A 21,519-nucleotide genomic window follows, 5' to 3' on the forward strand; every position below is an offset into this window, starting at 1 on the left:
AAAAACAAACTAGAAAATGGTCCTCACGTTACCACCTCACCAGGTTTTCTATTCTTGTAGGGACATTTGGACCCCTTAAGATAGAGCTTAGATTGTGTGCACACACACACACACACACACACACACACACACACACACACACCTTATGCAAACAGTCTCAACCAAGCAGAGCAGAGCCAAGCAGTGCTTTATAATTAAATTTTACTAAAATGTTGACCATTTAAACACACACACACACACACACACACACACACACACACACACACACACACACACACACAGCACTAAGCACCAGCTACTCTGTAACTTTTTCAGTCAGTTTTTAAAGTGCATGTTTTGTACCGAGGGGACAGTGTGTGTCTATTGGCTCATATGCTGTGGAACAGCGTACTCAGGAGCCAATCAGATCCCTGTATCTAGGTCAGATGATTTTTCTGTAGCCTGTCACAGCGGCAATAACAGAGACTAAGGAAATATTCAAAATTGAATGTCCTGAAATGTTGAGAAATTTGAGTGTGGTTTTATCATTACGGGATGTATCTGTTCTACTGGGGCTCTTTGCATTAATATCTTAATCTGAACATGGAAACTGAATCCAAAACAGAATTCACATATTGTTGTCATATGAAAACCTCCAAACTCCCAATCTCATGTTTTTATTTCAGCTGAAGGATTTCCTCCTCTGTACTGGAGGTTGAGGGTTTTGGGTTTTTGAAAGCCAGAGGATAAACTCTGAAACGCTCGGCTGTTTTCCTTACTTTCTGAAAAGTTTACATTTTGGAGTTGTGAGGTTTTCCCTTGATAGCGGTGACATGAAGAGTTCATTTGGAAATCATTCTTGGGGAAAACATCTTTATCTGAATTTCACCATTCAGAATGTTTAAAACCCAGAGGATCCAGTGTCTCCTTCAGCCAACCGAGCTCTTATGTCACCTGCTATCTTTTACAATTTACCATCATTTTAATTTTGTGCTCTCACTCCATTCTTTTCAAATGGTGGATATCTAACTTTGTTATGAAACGATTCATGTTATAATTCTACAATGGGTTCCGCTGCACTGAAGCAGTACTGCAGTACTAAAGCAGGATAGATAGATTTACCTGCAAACACACTACACACACTCTTCTTTCCTACACACACTCTTCTTTCCTTTTGTTCTGAGGGAAATTGCAAACTCAGCTGAAATGCACAGAAGGTTTGGGACAGAGGTTTCTTAAGACATGAGCTAACCTACAGTTACAGTTTAAAGGAACACTTCGCCATTTTTTAACCTTATCTCCATATACTAGTCCCCACTAATGCATGCTATGAGACGGCACCGTGTCCGTCTACTCGCTCTGCGTCCCGGAAACCGCTCTCTCCGGTTATAGTTTATAGTTTGTACGAGTTGGAAATCGAGTTGGAGTTGGAAGTTGAATTTTGGGACTTCCTTCAGCCGGTCTCAGACACAGAGCGAGTAGACACACGTGGTGCCGTCTCATAGCATGTATTAGTGAGGACCAATATATGGATGGTAAGGTTAAAAAATGGCGACGTGTTCCTTTAAGAGTCTTTCCCAAAGCATCAGTTGATTTTATTTGACTTTATCGATCATATAACCATGTTCCAAAACCTGCCACTATTTTAGCATTACACTGCAATCATAAAGTTAAAGTGTTCACCAGGAAGCTCTCTGTCCAACATTGGCTTCTTTTTTTTTATCCTTTCTCCTCTTTTTTTTTAGGAGTTAAAAATGTCTCAACTTTTACCAAAAGCACGATACACACTGCAGTCCTACAGATGATGTTGCCAGGAGTTACGGGATAGAAACCCAGGAGAAGACATGTCGGCTGTCTCTCTAGTCCGCCCTCCGTTTCTGGCAAGTGAAGACAACTTGACACTGTCCAGACTGAAAACAAACCACAGCGGCTGGTAACTATCAAAATTCACCAGCCGCTTTCACTACTTTACAGGCCAACTTTTTAGAGTAGGATGTTACGTCCAGATGATGGTTGGTCTGCCTCAGTCTGGTAGCGTGAAGCTAAAGATTCAGCAGCGTCTGTCTGGTGGCTGCTGCTCATTTCTGGAACAAAAAAATCCCCAACTCTATAGCTAGCATTGTTTTAACTGATATTTCACAGAACATAGAACAGCATTATGGTTTGGGTTAGCTTTATTTAACCAGTTGAAATGATGCCAGTGCCTTATAGGAATGACACTAGAACAAAATGAGAGCAGAACCAAAGACTAACACTCCTTCCCCTGCTGAATCTGTCTGAATCCGTACGGCTAGACAGTAAAGACAAAGAACTGTGCTTCTTAAACTGAAGGTCGAGGTCCAAAATGGGTCACTGAATGTTTGGCTCCAATTTCTAAAAAAGGGCAGGACTATATTTATCACTACTAACTACTACAGAAGAACATTTAACTGTGATGCCCATCCTGCACAGTGCTGTGATGACTTTGTTGCCTTCAGACAGAGAACTGCCTAAGTCCATTTTAAAAATCTTCTGATGAACAAGTGTACTGTGTAGTTGCAACGTCAAACTAAATTAGTAATGATAACTGTATATGTATACGACTTCACAAACTTGAACAAAATAGACATACTAACAACCAATCAGAAGGCCCAGAGCTTGTTGAGGGCCCAGAATTCATAAACATTACTGGATTCCCAACATACAAATTCACAAAATTAGAAAATTACCACAATGACAGCAATAACAAATCTGTAGATTAATTTGTATATAAATAAAAAACAAAATCAGTTGTATTTTTGGATTGTAAATTACTTACTATAAATTATTTGGAGATGAATGTTTTCATCCAAGTGTACTTAGTTGTAGTGGTTGTGTGCTTTTCACTCACCAGCACTGTTTCACTATGAGCGTGCACACTGCAGAAGTCATCTAATACATCTGAAAACACTTAAAATGGACTTAGTAGGTTCTCAGACTTATGGATTCAGTTTCTTTGGTTGTTTTCTGTTAAAACCATCATGTAATGTATGTCAATTGCTTTGGAAATTGCCTTTTTTGGGGAGGGAATAATTGTGAAAAAACAAATATGTGCTGGTTGGAAAAACCTATGACATCTGGTTGTTGGGCAACCATCTAAGTTTTATATTTGTAAAAACAAAATACTTATTTTACTGACTTTGAATTTTATATGGAGGGCTATTCTCATATTCCACTCTGCTAGAGAATTAACAATTTTGTGCATAATACTGTAAAGTGAAATTGTGGCCCAGATATAAGGATGTACAATAATTATTTTGCTATTACGGTAGATGTCTTACTAAATACAGAGATATGAATAAGAATTGCTCCATATAATGTACATCTTCCTTTCTTTAAACTGTCGTCAATAACATTGTCTGTGAGACACCTTGACATTTCTAATTTTTAGTTTGATTTTTGATGACAGACTCTTGTCACTTTGTGGGGGAAAAACTTTTAGCATTTGTCTTTCAGCTATCCTAAAAACGGCTTGCTGGCATTGTTAGCATTTCTCATTAAAACAATTGTTCCCTGCAGCCAGCGGTAACTCTGGTTTCAGTGAGAAGCTAGAAGACGAGAGGTAAAACGCAAAACTTGACCTATGACTCCAATCCGTCCCTCCAGGAGTTTTTTTGTGATTATTGCGGCTAAAAATGCTTGATTTTGCTGCGGCTTTTCTCAAAAATTGCGATACAATTTGCAAGGTTTTATGTGCTCTTTTTGCAGTAAAATTGCGGGAATTGGGAAAAATTGCAAGCAAAGAAAAAAAAATGTTTTCTCTCTCTCACTCACTCACTCACATACACACACACACACACACACACACACAGCCTCCCCCTATTCTCTCCCACTCTCCATTTAAGCTATTAACTCTTCTAAGAGCTTGAATTTTGCGCTCACCTCGATTCTTGCAGCTTTTGTTTTGTTTTGCACGGTCTATGGCAGTCATTTGTTGGCAGGTGAGTTTTGTTCATCTTCCACCTGAATGCACACTGCGATGACGTCAGTTACCACGACACCGAATGCGACAATTGGTCCAAATCACAAGCGGTCTGTTGATTTGGCCATTTCATCGCAAATATTGCGGAAATTTCTTGAATTTGCGTTAATTATTGCGATCGCAAAATCACAAGTTCCTGGAGGGACTGACTAATGGTGTCTTCAAATGGGGTCGTGTTTACCGTGTTCATGAGAAGAGTCCATATGAACGCCCCCCCCCCCCCCCCCTGTGGTGTTCACGACTTCGGAAATGGAAATTTTCTGAAAGCTCCGAGTTCACGAGTTGTGACGTGTTTGTTGTTTTCAGAAATGGCGGAGGCCATGGAAGTTCATTTTTCGGTGGATGGTAATAATATATTGTAATTTTAGTCGTATAGAGTTTTTCTTAGTAATTTTATAATATGTCTGAGGAAAATGTTGATATTCCCAACGGCCTCATCTTTTTCCTCTGTCATTATGCCTTTGCATTTCCTGCATTACGTTACCCGCTCGCTAGCTAGCTAAATTGTTAGCCTTGGTGGCTTCTAGAGGCAGCGGTGCTCTCACGACTTAACCACTTGAACGCCAAGCATATCGTGTACACGACTTCCCATGTCGTAACCACGAGCTCACGAGTTCCATGTGAAGGCAGCATAAATAACACCACACAGGAATTAAGTAACATTAATAGATCATGAATATGTGAATAAGTCTATTTTGATATAAAAAAAAATCAGAACTTTATAAGCTCACGTAACAGTCATCTCATATGACAGTACTAAGTACCTAATGGCTATCTTGCTAGCTTGTGGCTAGCAGAACCTTTTGGCTTCAGCGAGTTCCAACTATCTTGTTAGCTTACGGCTAACAGTACATTTGTTTTCAACAATGAATGCTAACAATGCTTTCAAGAAATTTTCTGGTCAACAAAAGTGCTATTGTCTATCTTTTACCCAACATAGGAAGTGCCTGGGAGAGAAAAATAAGACACTAGAAATTGAAAATGTCAAGGTAAGCTCCTTTAATAGAAGCACATATTGTCATTACGCTGCATCAAGGACCTACATACAGTTTCCACTGACAACGGTTACTGCTGTTGTGTTTGTATTGAAGCCATAACCACTAAGTTAAACCACTCTGATGCCCTCAGGGACTACAGAAGTGTTGATAACAGGCATGAAGTTTCTGAGCTGCGGAGAGGACAGTGATGCCATGAAGTCTTGCTCCAGGGGGATTTTCCTCACTTCAGTTCAGGCTCTGGTGACGTCACTGTCCTCTCCTCACTCTTCAAAAACTTCCCAGTCCCTAGATTTGCTGAATGGACAGTAACAGTCATTAAACAGACAGCTTCAGTTTCATCGGCTTCACTTGTCTGTTTTCACTCATCTGTTGTGGAGATTTTTTCTATATTTTACGAGGTGGTTTGGTAGTGCAGTAATAAGCCTGATATTTATCTGATACATGATATATTATGCAATACAATGAGTAAGTTATCATCTCTAACTGTGCTGTTCCACTGTAACAGAGAGCTTCACTGGTAATATCTTCAGAGGGAGTTCATCCCAAGTGTCAGTGAATGGAAACAGCCTGTCAGTGAAAGTGTGTGTGAAGGTGTGTATGTGTGTGTTAGTATCAGGATCAGAGAATGACAGCTTTCCTCTGTTCCAGTCCAGATGCAGTCTGATCCTCTGGAGCTTCTTCTTCACTGGGAGAACAGTGGGTTGATCTGGTGAGGAACGTGCTCTGTACTCACCATCATTGAACCCTATTCCCCATAATCCAGACCGTATGTCTTTCTTCCTCTGGACAGACTCTGCTATCACACCCAGTCTCCAGTCTGTACTGTCTCCAACCTCAACATCCCAGCTGTGAGTTCCTGAGTTAAAGCCCTCAGATCCCAGGATCCAGCTGTAGAAGTCAAACCTCTCTGGGTTTTTAGGAAGCTGTTGTCTCTCTCCACATCTCACACTGGTCAGATCTTCAGACAGGATGAGTTCTGGATTGGCAGTGTTGGGGTCCAGAATCACAGGAGTGTAGGAGACCATCTCCTTCATCTTGTCCCAGACTGTGAAGCTCAGGTTGCCCAGGTGTTTGGCCTCGTCTATCAGAGCTCCTGAGACCAGCTGTGGATCCTCCAGCAGGGGGCGCCGGACTCTTTCCACTGTAGCCTTGTAGTTCTGCAGGAACGAGACGTCTTCAGCTCTCAGCTCCTTCTCTATGGCTCTGACTGTGTCTGAAAGAGCTGCTATCTCTCTGCTCAGACCCTCAATCTTCTTCTTCATCATCTGACTCTTCTGCTCCTCTTCCTCCCTCAGTGCAGCGATCCTGGCCTTCTCTTCCTTTTTTAGAAACTGGTGAATTTTCTTAAACTCCTTCTCAATCTGCCTCTCTGTGCATCGGGCCTGGACTTTAATGTGTTCTGCTGTTTGATCACAGTTTCCTTTAACTTGATTAAAGAGCTTCAGTTTCTCCTGTAAGGGCTTCAGTGATTTCTGGAGTTCCTCCTTGTGATCCCGTGCAACTTCATCAATTGGTCTGAATTTGTGGTCGGTGTGTTTTTCTGAATCTCGACAGACAACACACACTGGCTGCTGATGGTCCAGACAGAAGAGCTTGAGTTTCTCAGAGTGCAGACTGCAGAGAAGCTCAGACTCTGCTGAAGCTCTCTGATCTCTCTCCAGTAAGAAAGCCTCACACAGGTTCTTTAACACCAAGTTACAAGGTGGTTTTCTCTTTGAAGATGTTCTATTACAAACTGGACACTCGTGTATTTGTTTTCTTCTCCACCACTTCTTCAGACAGGCTTTACAGAAGCTGTGGCTACATGACAGGATGACAGGATCTTTAAAGATGTCATGGCAGACCGGACAGGAGAGATTCTCCTCAGGGAGAGACGACTGGGAAGCCATTTTCTGAAGCTAAAAACACACCAGACAGACAGCTCAATCAGGAAGTCATTCAGTCAGTTAGTCGTGGTGCCACTCCCTCCTCCAGAAAATTTTCTGAAAGTTACATTCACTTTGAATTGTGGTTCTTCCAAAACGGTGTGAGTCTGAGTCAGCAGCAGGTTGGCAGTATTCCCAGTATTCCCTCCTGTAGCTGTCCTCCCTCAGTGGAAGTCGTGGGTTTGGTCTGAAGGTGAATTTTATCGTCTGTCTCTCGGTGTGTCTCTTCTCAGTGAGGAGAGGAAGAATAACAACCTCTGTTTCCTGGTTTGTCTCAGTTGAGTCAGATTGGGTGGAGCTTGGTCAGACCAGGGGTGAGTTTCATTCCAAAATGATGCTCTGGGCTTTACACACACACACACACACACACACACACACACACACACACACACACACACACACACACACACACACAGAGAGAGAGAGATGCACACATCTACATACTAACGTACTATTACATGCACACGTGTAATTAATGTACATTATGAGATGGTTAGAAAACATTTTTATTTACTGTCCTATTCCTCTCTAATTTTTCTATAATTGCACATGTTTAAAGGAATAGTTCAAATGAAAATTCAGTCATTATCTACTCACGCCCATGCCAGTGGAAAATCGGGTAAAGTTTGTTAGTCCATACAACATTTCCGGGGATTCCCGGAAGAAGTATACTGCAGCTTTCTCCAAAACAACTGAAGTTGCCGGAAACCTGTCTTCAGTCTTCATAAAAATAACAGAAAATAACCATAAAATGGCTCCATGCAGCTCTTACAGCATAATCCAAGTCTCTTGAAGCCAACAGATCCCAAAGTGACTTGAAAAGACATTTACACCATTATTTAGCTGAAATCGCCACTCTAGCTGTTAATGTCAAAATAATTCACGTTTGCGCACACCCGGCCTCGATAGGTCAGACTAGCTCAAATTAGCAGAAACAAGACCACTGGTTTGGCCGTTTAGCCTTCAAAATAAAAGCAGGAGATTTTAAAATAGGTAGAAATACTGTTTTAAACCAATTACCAATAACTTTATATGCTATTGTTAGCTAGCAGACACAGCCAACATAAACAATTTTGCTGTCAAAGAAGCCCCACTAAGGATATGAGGAATAATATTAGATCAAGTTGGCTTTAAGGTAAATATAACATGAACAACATAAAGTAGCTGATTTCAAAGACTGGCTGAGTGGATCTCCATCTTCTTTGCTGGTTTGCAGGTCGGGTTTCCCGCCCTAAATGACCTAAATCAAATATGGCCACCATGTGAAAAAGCAGTTCTATCTCAACACTTACAAAATGTCTGTATGGGTCCACACCACAGATAGTTATTACACTTTTAAATACTGTATGGCAGCCCCTGTTGGAGGGTTGCTGCCGAGTAGAGAGTCATGAAATTTGATGCAGATACTGAGCGGACAGGTAATAATCACAATCCAAAAATTGGTCAAAATTACTTCCAGTGGGCGTGGCCTATGATATTTGAGCTTATAACTTGACTTGTGTTTGGACGATTGCTACAAAACTTGCTGAGGTAATAATAATAATAAATTTTATTTATATAGCACACTTTAAAATACAACGAAATCTCAAGGTGATTCACAGAAAGAGTAAATGTACAATCATAGTACAATGCTAAAACTGATCAATAACACAAAAATCATGCGATTATAGGCATAAACTAAAATAGGGGTTGAAATAAGATGAATAAAATCAGAGACTAAAATTAGAAACCCAAGTTTAAAAGGAGAAGCACATATGAGCCAGGACTCTAGGGGAAAGCAGAGAGGAACAGGTGAGTCTTAAGATTTGATTTAAAAACAGCGAGTGGGTCTGAGGCCCTAATCGTTCCCGGGAGCTGATTCCACAGGCGAGGCCCCAGAGACGAAGAGGCACGATCTCCCATGCTGCTCAGCTCTGTCCGTGGCACAGCAAGGAGGTTTGAGCTGCCAGACCTGAGTGTCCGGGGTGAGGATTGAGGGGTGAGGAGCTCCTGAAGGTAGGTTGGACCTACCTGGACCTACCTGGAGATCCTCAGTAATCCCTATAAAGTTTCATACCAATTGGTGAAAGTAAGGCCGAATGGCAACAATATTAACCAAGTCTCTCATAGACTTCCATTGTATTGTAGCCACTGAAAACAGTAGATACTCCATTCAACTTTCTAAATACTTATTATGCATTATGCAACTGCATAATGTTTCAAAAAATAACAGCTTTCATAGTTTGAGTTATATAATACATTGATGTCAATGAGCCAAATCCACTTCCATTGTATACATAGGCGTTGTTTACAGTACAATCTTCTTTCAAGTTTTCAAATACTAACTATGATATAAGTGTTTCTCTTCTTCTTCTTCTAAAAGTCATCTTCAGTCATATTGCCGTGTTGTGCTCGGACCCCTACAATTGCCGCTTGTGGCTATATTTTAATTTTAATTTGATACTTTCACATTTCCAGAATTTTATTACCAGTTACAACAACCTCACGTCATGCTAAATGCGCAAGGTCTCCATAAAACCAGCTGACCCTGCGTTCACCCCAAGAGAGGCCAAAAAGGCCAGGGACAATTCTCCTCTTCCTCTCCTCCTCCTGATCAACTGATGGCTGATAAGCGATCAGCCAGCCCGGCATGGCTAACGAACACCTGGTCACCAGACAGACCGCTGGCAATAAACAACCATTGGCTGAACGCCGTCCAAAGGCAGGGACACAATATTCCTTATAAGATCGTTCCCAGAGAATAGTTCTTGGAGTTAGCTTGTTTCAGGTTTGCTTGATCAAGAGTTTCTCCACTCACCCGGTCCAGTCCGTCCAACTTGGCTCCAGAAGACTCTCTCACCATCCACAAGTCCAGCAACCAGGCCGCAGCAGACTCCAGGACACAAGCAAGCATCACAGCAATCCATTCTACTTTGCTTAATCTAACTCCTGGTGCACTGTTAGAGGTCTGTTTATCAATTGGCATAGCCTCCAAAGTCCCGTTATTTTGAACTTACTCACTTTATGTTTCTCAGGGAACGATCACTATAGGCCTATAGAGGTCACCTCAGTCTATCAATAATCTGATGTCATTTTCAGTCTATAACTCTCCCAATGTTATAGGCTACTGCTTTGTTGACATTTCCCTATCCCGCCTGTATAGATTGTAGTTGTAGATATAACGGTAGAAATAAATGTATTTGTTTGCTCACAATATCAATTACTAAACTGGAAAAGATCAATGCTGCCCTTTTATAAATAAATATCCTGTAGTAGTAATAATAATAATCATAACAATAGTTATAACTATAATAACAACTTAACCTCTTGTGTTTAGCCAACTGAGAGGGCTTTTCCCTTGTGTTATTATCCGTACCTTTATAGAAATTGGTTTGCTGGACGAATAATTGTCTATTTGGGATATGTCTAATAACTCTTATAATTTGCCCTTTAAAATAATATAACCTTTGAGCTCTGATTTCAGACATTATACCACATTATAAAACATTTACACACAATCCTGGCTGGGAGCTGCCCAGCACAACCGCAGTTGGAGACACTTTGATGGTAGTTGTTGATGGAAGGGAGAGTGTTGTTCTTCACTTTCTTCCTAACCGGTCTGAGAATTTAAACCTCCGGGGTCGTGTCTGATAAGGAAAGTTTAACATATTCAGGGTATCTTTGCGTTATCTGCACAAAACCAAATTATGGCAAAACTGTGAGTGCGTTCACATAAAAGAGGCAGGGTTTGTAACAAATAGCCAATCGCATGCAATATGTTGCATGTTGTTCTCTTAAGAACAAAGTAATGAGTAAATATGAGCAATACAAAACTTAACAGTGTTTTCACAAGATCGTTTTGGGAAAAAGTGGAAAGAAAGGCTAATGCCAATGTCTCTGCCGTAAAAATCATGTTTCAAAACTCTCCATGTGCTAAATCTTTATGTCAGCATCCAAATGGTTTGGAAGGTTCTGCTCCACCGCTGCGTATGTTGCAGGTAATGTACAGGTGAGATAAATCAATAGAAAAATATGGGCAGCAGCAATACCTGTACATTGAAGCTGTGAAAAAAAATTGTATTCACAAAGTAAAAAATATGGATGGATAACAATATGGATGCAATATATTGCACAAATCACTCTGGGAATCCTATGATAGAATTTCAGTGCATTTAATATGCAACAGTAAATTCCATTCATAATTGATACTATAGTCAGCTAATGTAGGCTAAAATAGTCAAAAACATGTTCCACACACTGCCAAAATTTAGCTGGACAAAAATCTAGCCAAAATTATCAGTTTATTAACACAAATGCATACTGACAAACTTAAAGGTACAAGTGCATCAACAAAAAACAAAAAGAGGAAAAAAAGGTGAGACGAGCAGACGTTTCAGCTCATACTTTCATTAGCGCTCAAAGGAGAGCAAACACATTACCCATTAAGATAAGACTTCCTAATTTGATGAGAAAATTGATGAGTCACTTAGATTTCCTCATACTTCCTAATACACAGATCAACCAGGTGAAGATCAGTCAGTAACTTCAGTCCCGCCCCCTTGCAATGAATCTCCCAAAACACAGGGCCCTATTTAAACTTTCTAAAGCGCATGGAGCAAGTGCATTTAGGGCGTGTCCAAATCCACTTTTGCTAGTTAAACGGCGCATAATCTGGGCGCAAAGTAAGACGCACGCGCAAAGGGGTTGTACTTAGTCTCTTAATTAATCATAGGTGTGTTTTGGGCGTAACATGAATTAAACCAATCAGAGTGTCATCTCCCATTCCCTTTAAAAGTTGGAGTTGGAGAAAGGAACGTGCAAAAAGCATCTATAGCATGGGTCTCAAACTCGCGGCCCGCGGGCCAATTGCGGCCCGCGAGACGATATTTTGTGGCCCCCACCTTAATATGAAAGTTTAATGTTAGTGCGGCCCGCAAGTTTTATATGGATGGCACTTTACAGTATTGTGTGCGGAGCTGAACGAACCTACCAATCACGGTGGGGTATATGGCTCTCGGGGGTGGGACATCGACCGGGCTTGATGCAAGCAGAGAAACATTTCTCAATGAGTGAAAGTTACAGCAGCGTTGCCATGGAGAGTTTTCTTCCGTGCCTGGCTGGCTGCCTCGTTTCTATTGGGCACACGCGGACATTCGTCCCAGCGCGCTGCGTTCACAACACTTCCAAAAAAAAGTTTTTTAAGTTGCTGCCCAGCGGGACATTATACGTATATATGTCTCTCTCTGACAAAATAAATCAAAGTGATGCGTACGCGGCGGGATAAAAGAAAAGTAAGGAACTCAATGTAGCCTAATGTAGTCTGCAGTCACATAGCGACACCTGTCCGTCGGCGATAACAGTCCCCGGTAACCCGGACCAATTATAGGGTCGCACCGTTATTTGTGGGTCATTATTTTTTATTTGCATCGCGCTATTTGCATTGCCTCACACGATGAACACTACATATATTTCTATATGATGTCATTTGTTTTTTTTGTTTCTATGACTACGTTTACAACAACAACAACAGCACGGTGTCATTTCCGCTTCTTTTCCCTGTAACAACAGCACGGCGGATAACACTCCGGGAGCAGTCGCCTTTTTGCGCTCGCTATCCCGGTACTTTCTACCATCTACAAATGCCATGGTGTTCATGTCATCATGAAAGACATGAACATCGAGCACAAAAACAAAGGAGACTGCTACCGGGCTATTATCCGCCGACCGCCGTGCTGCTGTCACAGGAAAAAGAAGCGGAAATGACGTTCAAAAAGCGGAAAAGCCATGTTCAGAAGAACAGTTCATGTTCTTCAATGTTCCATTCATGTTCAGGACAATTCATATTCAGAAGAACCCATTGAGGTTAAAGAACTGTTAATAAAGATGTTTAAATCTTATTTTGTGTTAAAAAATAAAAATAAAGACATTTGAGAAGATTGGATTTTTTTTAACAAAGCTTTTCTTGTGGAATACCTGATGCGGCCCAGCCTCACCCAGACTCTGCCTCCAGCGGCCCCCAGGTAAATTGAGTTTGAGACCCCTGATCTATAGGCTGACATGGTGTGAATTAGTCTCAAGTAGTCTAAGTGCATTACAGTCTTTTAGACCCAGTTTGTCACAATTAAATCCGACAAATTCAAGGTGTTAGGCATTTGGACTGGATGTCTCAAGGTAATAAATACTGATGCGTTATGACGCACGGGGTGCATTGGAGACGCCGGTGCCAGGCGCAGCGTCCTCTACAGCCTCCTCTTCACCACGGTCTCACACTGTCTGATCCCCCGAGTCAGAAAACAAGAATACTGAACTTGTCTATGTGTTTTTTATTCACATCGAATTGAAATGTTGAGTGCGTGGTTACATTCACTCTTTCCAAAAACAAAAGGCACATTTACATACCTGGGTCAGGAAGACACTGCGCCAACTGTCGGTAACTGTCTGTCGGTTCTGAATTCTGAATCTGAACACATAAAATATGTATGTAGGCTATTGACCAATCAAGGGCGATGTGTGTGTGCGTCGGGTGAAGGTAAGATGCCTTTGCAGTTTATTTTCATGACTTTTTGCTGGGCTGTGCTTTTTACATATTTACTGTGTTATTTTTCTTGTAATGGTGAGAAGGACAGTAGTTTTTGGCATTTGGCATTGTAATGGTGAAAGCATATGGCAATTTGGCAACAAAACGCATGTCAGGAACAAAGTAAAGTGCACATTTTCATAGTAGATTATCCTGTTTTTCTATTTTGCATGGTAACGTTGTGTGTGTGTGTGTGTTAGAGAGAGAGAGAGAGAGAGAGAGAGAGAGAGAGAGAGAGAGAGAGAGAGAGAGAGAGAGAGAGAGAGAGAGAGAGAGAGAGAGAGAGAGAACTGATTGATGCTCTGGGTCACTGTGTGGCAATAACAATGGGCATCATATTATTATTAGTTTTTGAGTTTGTATAAACAATAGATGTAGGCGCATCTTACTATCTGAATAATGCGCCCTTTAAATAGCAGGAAAATACTGCGCCATTGACTTTAGACCAGGTTTTTGTTGGTCAATGGCGCAATCGCTTTCCGCTGCCTCAAGATAGCAATGCGCCGACAATGTGCCTGACCACACCTCATTTTAATACCGACACGCCCATGGGCGCACAGATGGGCGCAAGTACATTTGCTATTTAAACAACGTGGGCGCTGGGCGGGAAAATGACAACTGCGTCGATCGGAAACTAGCAATGACACTTACGCTGCGCTTTGCGCCGGGTGTAAGATAGGGACGTATCAATTCATGTAAACAGAACCAAGAGGATGAGAAAAAAATAATCATGATATGGATACTTGATCTACAATAGTCACCTGACCAGTAAAATAGAGGTGATCAGAGAGGTCCCCGTAATCTCTATAGAAAACAGCTTTAATTCAGATCCTCGTTCGTGACATTGGGTGCCAATGATTTTCACTCAAATATCCAAAATGCTTCTCTTTGTAATAATTTCCTGTTGTGGTCACCACCTACGATGCTGCGGGACTCGTTCACTGCCCACCCACTGTAAATCAGAAGGAGAATAATTTGCAGATTTGGCCCCGGTTCACGAGCACACAGTAAAACATCTAAGCAGAAAGATCAGCTTTACTTTGTTGACGTGCAATGGAACAAAAAATGTCAACTTCCTGTTGAGTTGATTTTGGGAAACTGAACCCCTGAAAACATGGTGCAAATCCTTTTACTAACAATCCAATTAAAGGTAGTTTTTAAATGACTTTACAATCTGGTCCAAAATAGCATGGCTTGGTGAAAATGTTGAGATGACTATATTTTACAAGGTGGTTTGACAGTTCAGTAATTAGCCTGGAATTTATCTAGTACATGATATATATGCAATACCATGAGTCAATTATCATCATCGTCTCCAACTGTGCTGTTCCACTGTAACAGAGACCTTCACTGGTAATATCTTCAGAGGGAGTTCATCCCAAGTGTCAGTGAATGGAAACAGCCTGTCAGTGAAAGTGTGTGTGAAGGTGTGTATGTGTGTGTTAGTATCAGGATCAGAGAATGACAGCTTTCCTCCGTTCCAGTCCAGATGCAGTCTGATCCTCTGGAGCTTCTTCTTCACTGGGAGAACAGTGGGTTGATCTGGTGAGGAGCGTGCTGTGTACTCACCATTATATAACCCTATTCTCCATAATCCAGACTGTATGTCTTTCTTCCTCTGGACAGACTCTGCTATCACACCCAGTCTCCAGTCTGTACTGTCTCCAACCTCAACATCCCAGCTGTGAGTTCCTGAGTTAAAGCCCTCAGATCCCAGGATCCAGCTGTAGAAGTCAAACCTCTCTGGGTTTTTAGGAAGCTTCTGTCTCTCTCCACATTTCACACTGGTCAGATCTTCAGACAGGATGAGTTCTGGATTGGCAGTGTTGGGGTCCAGAATCACAGGAGTGTAGGAGACCATCTCCTTCATCTTGTCCCAGACTGTGAAGCTCAGGTTGCCCAGGTGTTTGGCCTCGTCTATCAGAGCTCCTGAGACCAGCTGTGGATCCTCCAGCAGGGGGCGCTGGACTCTTTTCACTGTAGCCTTGTAGTTCTGCAGGAACGAGACGTCTTCAGCTCTCAGCTCCTTCTCTATGGCTCTGACTGTGTCTGAAAGAGCTGCTATCTCTCTGCTCAGACCCTCAATCTTCTCCTTCATCATCTGACTCTTCTGCTCCTCTTCCTCCCTCAGTGCAGCGATCCTGGCCTTCTCTTCCTTTTTTAGAAACTGGTGAATTTTCTTAAACTCCTCCTTAATCTGCCTCTCTGTGCGTCGGGCCTGGACCTTAATGTGTTCTGCTGTTTGATCACAGTTTCCTTTAACTTGATTAAAGAGCTTCAGTTTCTCCTGTAAGGGCTTAAGTGATTTCTGAAGTTCCTCCTTGTGATCCCGTGCAGCTTCATCGATGGGTCTGAATCTGTGGTTGGTGTGTTTTTCTGAATCTCGACAGACAACACACACTGGCTGCTGATGGTTCAGACAGAAGAGCTTGAGTTTCTCAGAGTGCAGACTGCAGAGAAGCTCAGACTCTGCTGAAGCTCTCTGATCTCTCTCCAGTAAGAAAGCCTCACACAGGTTCTTTAACACCAAGTTACAAGGTGGTTTTCTCTTTGAAGATGTTCTCTTACAGACTGGACACTCGTGTATTTGTTTCCTTCTCCACCACTTCTGCAGACAGGCTTTACAGAAGCTGTGGCTACATGACAGGACAACAGGATCTTTAAAGATGTCATGGCAGACAGGGCAGGAGAGATCCTCCTCTGGGAGAGACAATCGGGAAGCCATTTTATCTCTGCCTGAAGCAAAAACACACACCGGGCAGACAGCTCAAACAGAAAGTCAGCCAGTCACCAGTTAGTCGTGGTGCCACTCCCTCCTCCAGAAAATTCCTTGAAAGTTACTTTCACTTTGAGTCGTGGTTCTTCTAAAACTCCTATTCAGTGTGAGCAGTCAGCAGCAGGTTGGCAGTATTCCAGTATTCCCAGTATTCCCTCCTGTAGCTGTCCTCCCTCAGTAGAAGTCGTGGGTTTGGTCTGAAGGTGAATCTTATCGTCTGTCTCTCAGTGTGTGTACAGTGTCTCTTCTCAGTGAGGAGTGGAAGAATAACAACCTCTGTTTCCTGGTTTGTCTCAGCTGAGTTGGCTAAGGGGAGGAGCTTTGTCACACCAGGGGTGAGTTTCGTTCCAAAATTATGCTCTGACAGACACACACACACACACACACACACACACACACAGATGCACAAATCTGCACACACACAACGTACACTAATTCCTTCACACATGCAATTGATGTACATTATGTGAGATGGTTAAAAAACATTTGTATTTACAGTTCTTTATCCATTTAATTTTCCATAATTGTACGTTTAATACGAGAAAGTGAAACCTATAACTGTCACAACATATTCTTTCAGCAATATCTGTTTTCACTTTTCCCATTACTGCATTACATTACATTAGTTCTGGGCAGTTTGAGTTTTTTTGTTGATTCGTTGATTTCGAACCACTACTTTAATAAACTGTTTTTTGGGTTTTCTTTTTCCTTAGATTGAGCTATTGGTCTTCATAACTTGTGGTAAATGTCCTCTGTGCCATATGCATTAACTGGTATTAAGGACTATACACCTTTTAGCCCAGTACAGGGCATGCTAATTAGTAGTGTTTTGAGGTAGTCAATGTAATACTTAAATGATGTAAACACACGTCGTATCCATTTCAATTTTATTTATGTTATTGTAACAGGTGATCTTGCGTTGTGTTATGTAAAGGCAACACAGACCAGGATTCCCAGTTGAGTTGGTTTATTCTGATAATAGACAAACAGTGCGATCACTGAACTGTTCTGGAACATGTATCTTCAGCAATGATGATACTAGGAATATAGAAACACTCATGTTACCATACACACACACAGCTTGGTAGTTGGCTAACTTAGCTAGCAACATAGCCTACATGCCGTTGTTCGTAGAACAGATATAATGAATATGCAAATCTACAATTGCACAAAAGTCTTTGTCCATGTCTAAACTCCTCTAGGTACATACAGTGTACATTGATATATTGCCCGCTTACACAGGCAAGTTAAACTGGGAAGAACGTAAGGTGCGTCATTCCCTTAAAGGCAACCACACAAGTATTTTAAAGTGACAGAACACTAGACCAAAATACACATATATACACCTCTGGTACAATGGCAAGTGGAAGCATTCTTAACCATGTTACATCCTCCCCCTCTGAATTCCACTTGCCCTAACAAAATAAAACATGAGGCATGCAAAGCCTTGCAATTATATGTCACCAAACATTCCTGTCTTTAAAACCATTCCACACCAGAATGAGGGAGTAAAAACAAATCCCCAGGTAAACATGCCTATTACATGTCAATTACACTTGGTAACAATGTAAAAATTGGCCCCAATGAAAATAAAAAGACCAGAAATCGGGAAAAAACCCAACTATATATATATATATGTATATATGTATATATATATACACATACATTTCTCTCCTGCTTTTTTTAAGATAACCGGTATTTACCCTAAAATGTAAACTTAAAGAATCTCACACCCACACGGCCACTTTCTTAAACTCATTACCCAAGACCCTCTGTGTCTGCATTGTTTCAATGAGTCTCTTAACAGGTTTTATGTAACGCCCCGCCCTTGACATGATACGTCTACCAGTCTCTGTTGTCTGGCAGTCAGGGACAGAAGTCAGGAAGTCAGTCACGACAGAGTCACCATCGCCATAAGGTTGTACTGAGTCACAGGTAAGAGTCGGGCGGTGGACAGGATTTGAATCACAGTGTCTTAAGTCAGAGTCCATGCGTTGGGGTCATTATCCACAGTTCCCTCCACAGGAATATCAGTCAATGGGACAGAACCAGGTGCCAACCCATGTCCCTCACTTGACCTACACTCTTCCTCCATGTGATCCGATCTCCCATCGTCTGACACATCACTAATCAACTCCGACGCCCACACACTTGTTCTCTCCTCAGCATTCATCTCATCAGCAGGTGCATTACTTTCATCAGAACTGGCGACTTCATCAATTGTCTGCTCAGGTGTATCAAGCAGTGGCAGGAAGTTAACTGGCATGATGAGGTTGTGGTGCACAGTCTTCTCGTGGCCAGTGGAAGTGTTGCGGATCTTATATATATGAATGTCACTGTTCTTCTCCGCAACAACATAAAGGGTATTCTCCCATCTGTCTGCAAGTTTTCTTCTGCCACGTTCCCCCTTATTCGCCAGCAGCACACGATCTCCGACCTCCACAGGGGCCCCTCTGATCTTCCTGTTGTACAGGTCTGCATGCCTCCTCAGCTGTCTATTAACTGATGCCTGAGCAGCCTTTATGGCCTCCTGCAGGTCCCTCCTGAGGGACTGGATGAATACATCGTAGTCCACAACCTCTAGTCCAGTCATGCAGCACCTCCCCGAACAGCACATCAACGGGCAAGCGGGGTGTTCTCCCGAACATCAACTGGAAAGGAGCGTGCCCAGTGGTCTCATGGATAGTACAATTATAGGCAAAGGTCAGAGATTTGAGCATTTGAGGCCACTTGTGTTTTGCCCTGGCTGGCAAGGCCCGGATCATATTGCCCAATGTCCTATTGAATCTCTCGACGCCACCGTTACCCATCGGGTGGTAGGGAGTTGTGAGACTTCTGTACCCCAGCCACACTGAGGAGCTCTGCGATGAGACTGCTCTCAAAGTTGGCTCCTTGGTTGGAATGGATATGACGGGGGAAGCCATAGACACAGAAGATGTTGTTCCACAGTTGATGAGCAACAGCTTTTGCGGACTGATTGGGGCACAAGAAGGCATGGGCCAACTTGGTAAAATGATCCGTGATGACGAGTACATCAAGTGACTTGTTAGAAGCATCTTCAGCGCACCAGAAATCCACACAGACCAGCTCGAGGGGTTTGGTGGTGATGATGCTCTCCAATGGAGCTCTCGCCTCAGGCTCTGGGGCTTTGCTGAACACACATCTTCGACAACACTTGACATATTCCTTAACATCAGCCTCCATTCCTTGCCAGAAGAACCTCTGTCTTGTCAACCACAGCGTCCGTTGCTGACCTTGATGTCCGGCCTCATCATGGACACCGTTCAAGACCGCTGGCTTCAGTGAGGCAGGCACAACATATTGGTAGGACCTCTTCTTGGATACTGGATCCTTAGTCACAAGATACAGCACTCCCATTTGCAGGGACAACTTCTCCCACGCCTTAAACAGCCTCACAGCCCCCAATGGCTCATGGCCACGTTCCCTCCTGGAGGGCCTCCGACCCCTCTCCACGTAGAAAATTACTCTGGCCAACAAATCGTCCTGCCGTTGTTTTGACATGAGGTCCTCCTGCGACAATGCACGAACTTCGGCCACTTCAGCTGGTACCAATGGCTGAAGGAACTGTGGCAGCAAGAGTGCGTGGCTCTGGAGCCCAGACTCCCAATGAGCATGAGAAGTCAAGATAGCAGACACCTCATCACATGACAAGGATCCAGACAGGGATGGGACGGTGGATTGACAGTTGACAGCTAAGTCAACCTCCCTGGTCTCTGCAGTCAAAGAATGGCTCCCCCGACCTGCCTCACATGGATGGACCAGCGGAAAACGTCCTGCACCCTCTCGGCTTGCACTCCTGCTGCCTCGTCCAACAGCTCCTTGTATGGGACTCTCGTGAGCCTGTGGAGGGCACTGGGCTTCACAAAGGGCTGCCTGCTCAACGCATCCGCCACCACATTCCTGGGCCCCGGGATATACTTGATGTCGAACTCAAATGGGGCCAACTTGGCAACCCACCTTTGCTCACATGCATCTAGTTTGGGTTTGGTCAGAGGGTTGTTATCTGTTCAGACCGTGCACGGGCGCCCTCTTAGCCAATGGTTAAACTTATCACAGATCGCCCAACATAGAGCAAAAAACTCCAGCCTATGAGCAGGATATTTCGACTGCGCATAGGTCAGCGATTTACTTGCAAAAGCCACAGGTCTGGCCTTATCCCCACCTTCAGGCACCTGAGAGAGCATGGCACCCAAGCCATTGCTCGACGCATCCACAGACAACAGGAATGGCTTGTTAAAGTCTGGGTGGGCCAGGAGGACCTGATCAAGGAGAGCTTGCTTTAGATGATTGAAGGCCTGTCTGCATTCATCGTCCAATCTGAAGCCAAGAGCTTTCTCATGACTTTCTGTTTCGCCCTCCCTTTTCCATGGCGCAGAGTCTTGGGTCCGGTGGTCAACCCGAACAAAGGCCTGGCAATGGCTGAGCAGCCCTCTATAAACTGCTGATAGTAGACCACCATGCCGAGAAAGGACCTGATCTTGGACTGAGAGGGTACATTTGAGTTGTCCTCCATGAGATCCCTTTCTGACATTTCAGTGATAGCTCGAACCTTCTCACGATCTGTGGCAACACCAGCTTCACTGATGACATGGCCCAAGAATCTCACAGACTTCTCGATGAAGTGGCATTTCTTTGGTGCCAGTTTAAGATTGTGCTGCTTCAAGCGACCAAAAACCATCTCCAAACGCTGCAGCCCAACCTCTTCACTGGGCGCGAAGACCAGCACATCATCGAGGTAGCAGAGAAGGCTTAGGAAATTCTGGTCCCCGAAGATACTCAGCATCATTCTCATAAACGTGGCTGGGCTATTACACAGGCCCTGAGGAAGCCGATTGTACTCATAGAGTCCAAAAGGCAAGGTGAAAGCCGTGAACTTTCGGTCTTCCTCATGTAACTCCACGTTGTAATAGCCAGATGTCAAGTCCATCGTTGAGAAATAGGCATTTCCGCCTAAGGCCGCAAGAGCATCTGCTTGGTGTGGCAAGGGGTGAGCATCCTTTATCGTTCGTGCGTTGAGCCACCTGAAATCAGTGCACAGACATAAATCACCAGACTTTTTCCAGATGAGAACAAGCGGGGAGGTGAATTCACTGTTGCTCTTCCTGACTATCTCACACTCCTCCATCTCATCCAAAGCCTGCCTGAGTTTGTTGTACTGATTAGGAGACAACCTTCGATAAGGCAACCTGAAAGGTCTGTCGTCACTCAGCCTGATCCTATGTACAAATCCCGTAGCTTTCCCACAATCCAGCTTGTGCCTTGAG

The 21,519-nt window shown here is 43.1% G+C and overlaps 3 protein-coding genes across 3 annotated transcripts in view; 1 reads left to right on the top strand and 2 right to left on the bottom strand.

The window, feature by feature from the left end:
* Positions 1-4,983, top strand: part of dennd6a (DENN/MADD domain containing 6A) — a 16,570-nt gene extending 11,587 nt beyond the window's left edge. Inside the window, exon 6 of the mRNA XM_078283621.1 lies at positions 1-4,983. This exon is cut by the window's left edge and continues 938 nt beyond it. The gene's annotated coding sequence lies outside the window, so the exon portion shown is untranslated.
* Positions 4,984-5,283: 300 nt separating this feature from the next.
* LOC139930161 (E3 ubiquitin-protein ligase TRIM39-like) lies at positions 5,284-6,866 on the bottom strand. The gene has a single exon (XM_071923277.2). The coding sequence runs from the start codon at positions 6,864-6,866 to the stop codon at positions 5,457-5,459; it is 1,410 nt and encodes a 469-aa protein (XP_071779378.2). The 3' UTR covers positions 5,284-5,456.
* A 7,898-nt stretch (positions 6,867-14,764) lies between these two features.
* Positions 14,765-16,325, bottom strand: LOC139930163 (E3 ubiquitin-protein ligase TRIM35-like). The gene is made up of 2 exons (XM_078283622.1): positions 15,028-16,325; positions 14,765-14,979 (listed from the first exon to the last, which is right to left on the bottom strand). The coding sequence occupies exons 1-2, from the start codon at positions 16,181-16,183 to the stop codon at positions 14,765-14,767; spliced, it is 1,371 nt and encodes a 456-aa protein (XP_078139748.1). The 5' UTR covers positions 16,184-16,325.
* Between the last annotated feature and the right edge of the window lie 5,194 nt (positions 16,326-21,519).

Source organism: Centroberyx gerrardi, chromosome 5 (assembly GCF_048128805.1).
Source record: "Centroberyx gerrardi isolate f3 chromosome 5, fCenGer3.hap1.cur.20231027, whole genome shotgun sequence".
NCBI lineage: Eukaryota > Metazoa > Chordata > Actinopteri > Beryciformes > Berycidae > Centroberyx > Centroberyx gerrardi.

Excerpts from the sequence above, each read along its gene's own strand:
- LOC139930161 (XM_071923277.2), bottom strand. The coding sequence starts at position 6,866 with ATGGCTTCCCAGTCGTCTCTCCCTGAGGAGAATCTCTCCTGTCCGGTC.
- LOC139930163 (XM_078283622.1), bottom strand. The coding sequence starts at position 16,183 with ATGGCTTCCCGATTGTCTCTCCCAGAGGAGGATCTCTCCTGCCCTGTC. Across the intron at positions 14,980-15,027 it reads GAGAATAGGGTTATATAATG|TGAAGAAGAAGCTCCAGAGG; the intron begins GTGAGTACACAG and ends CTGTTCTCCCAG.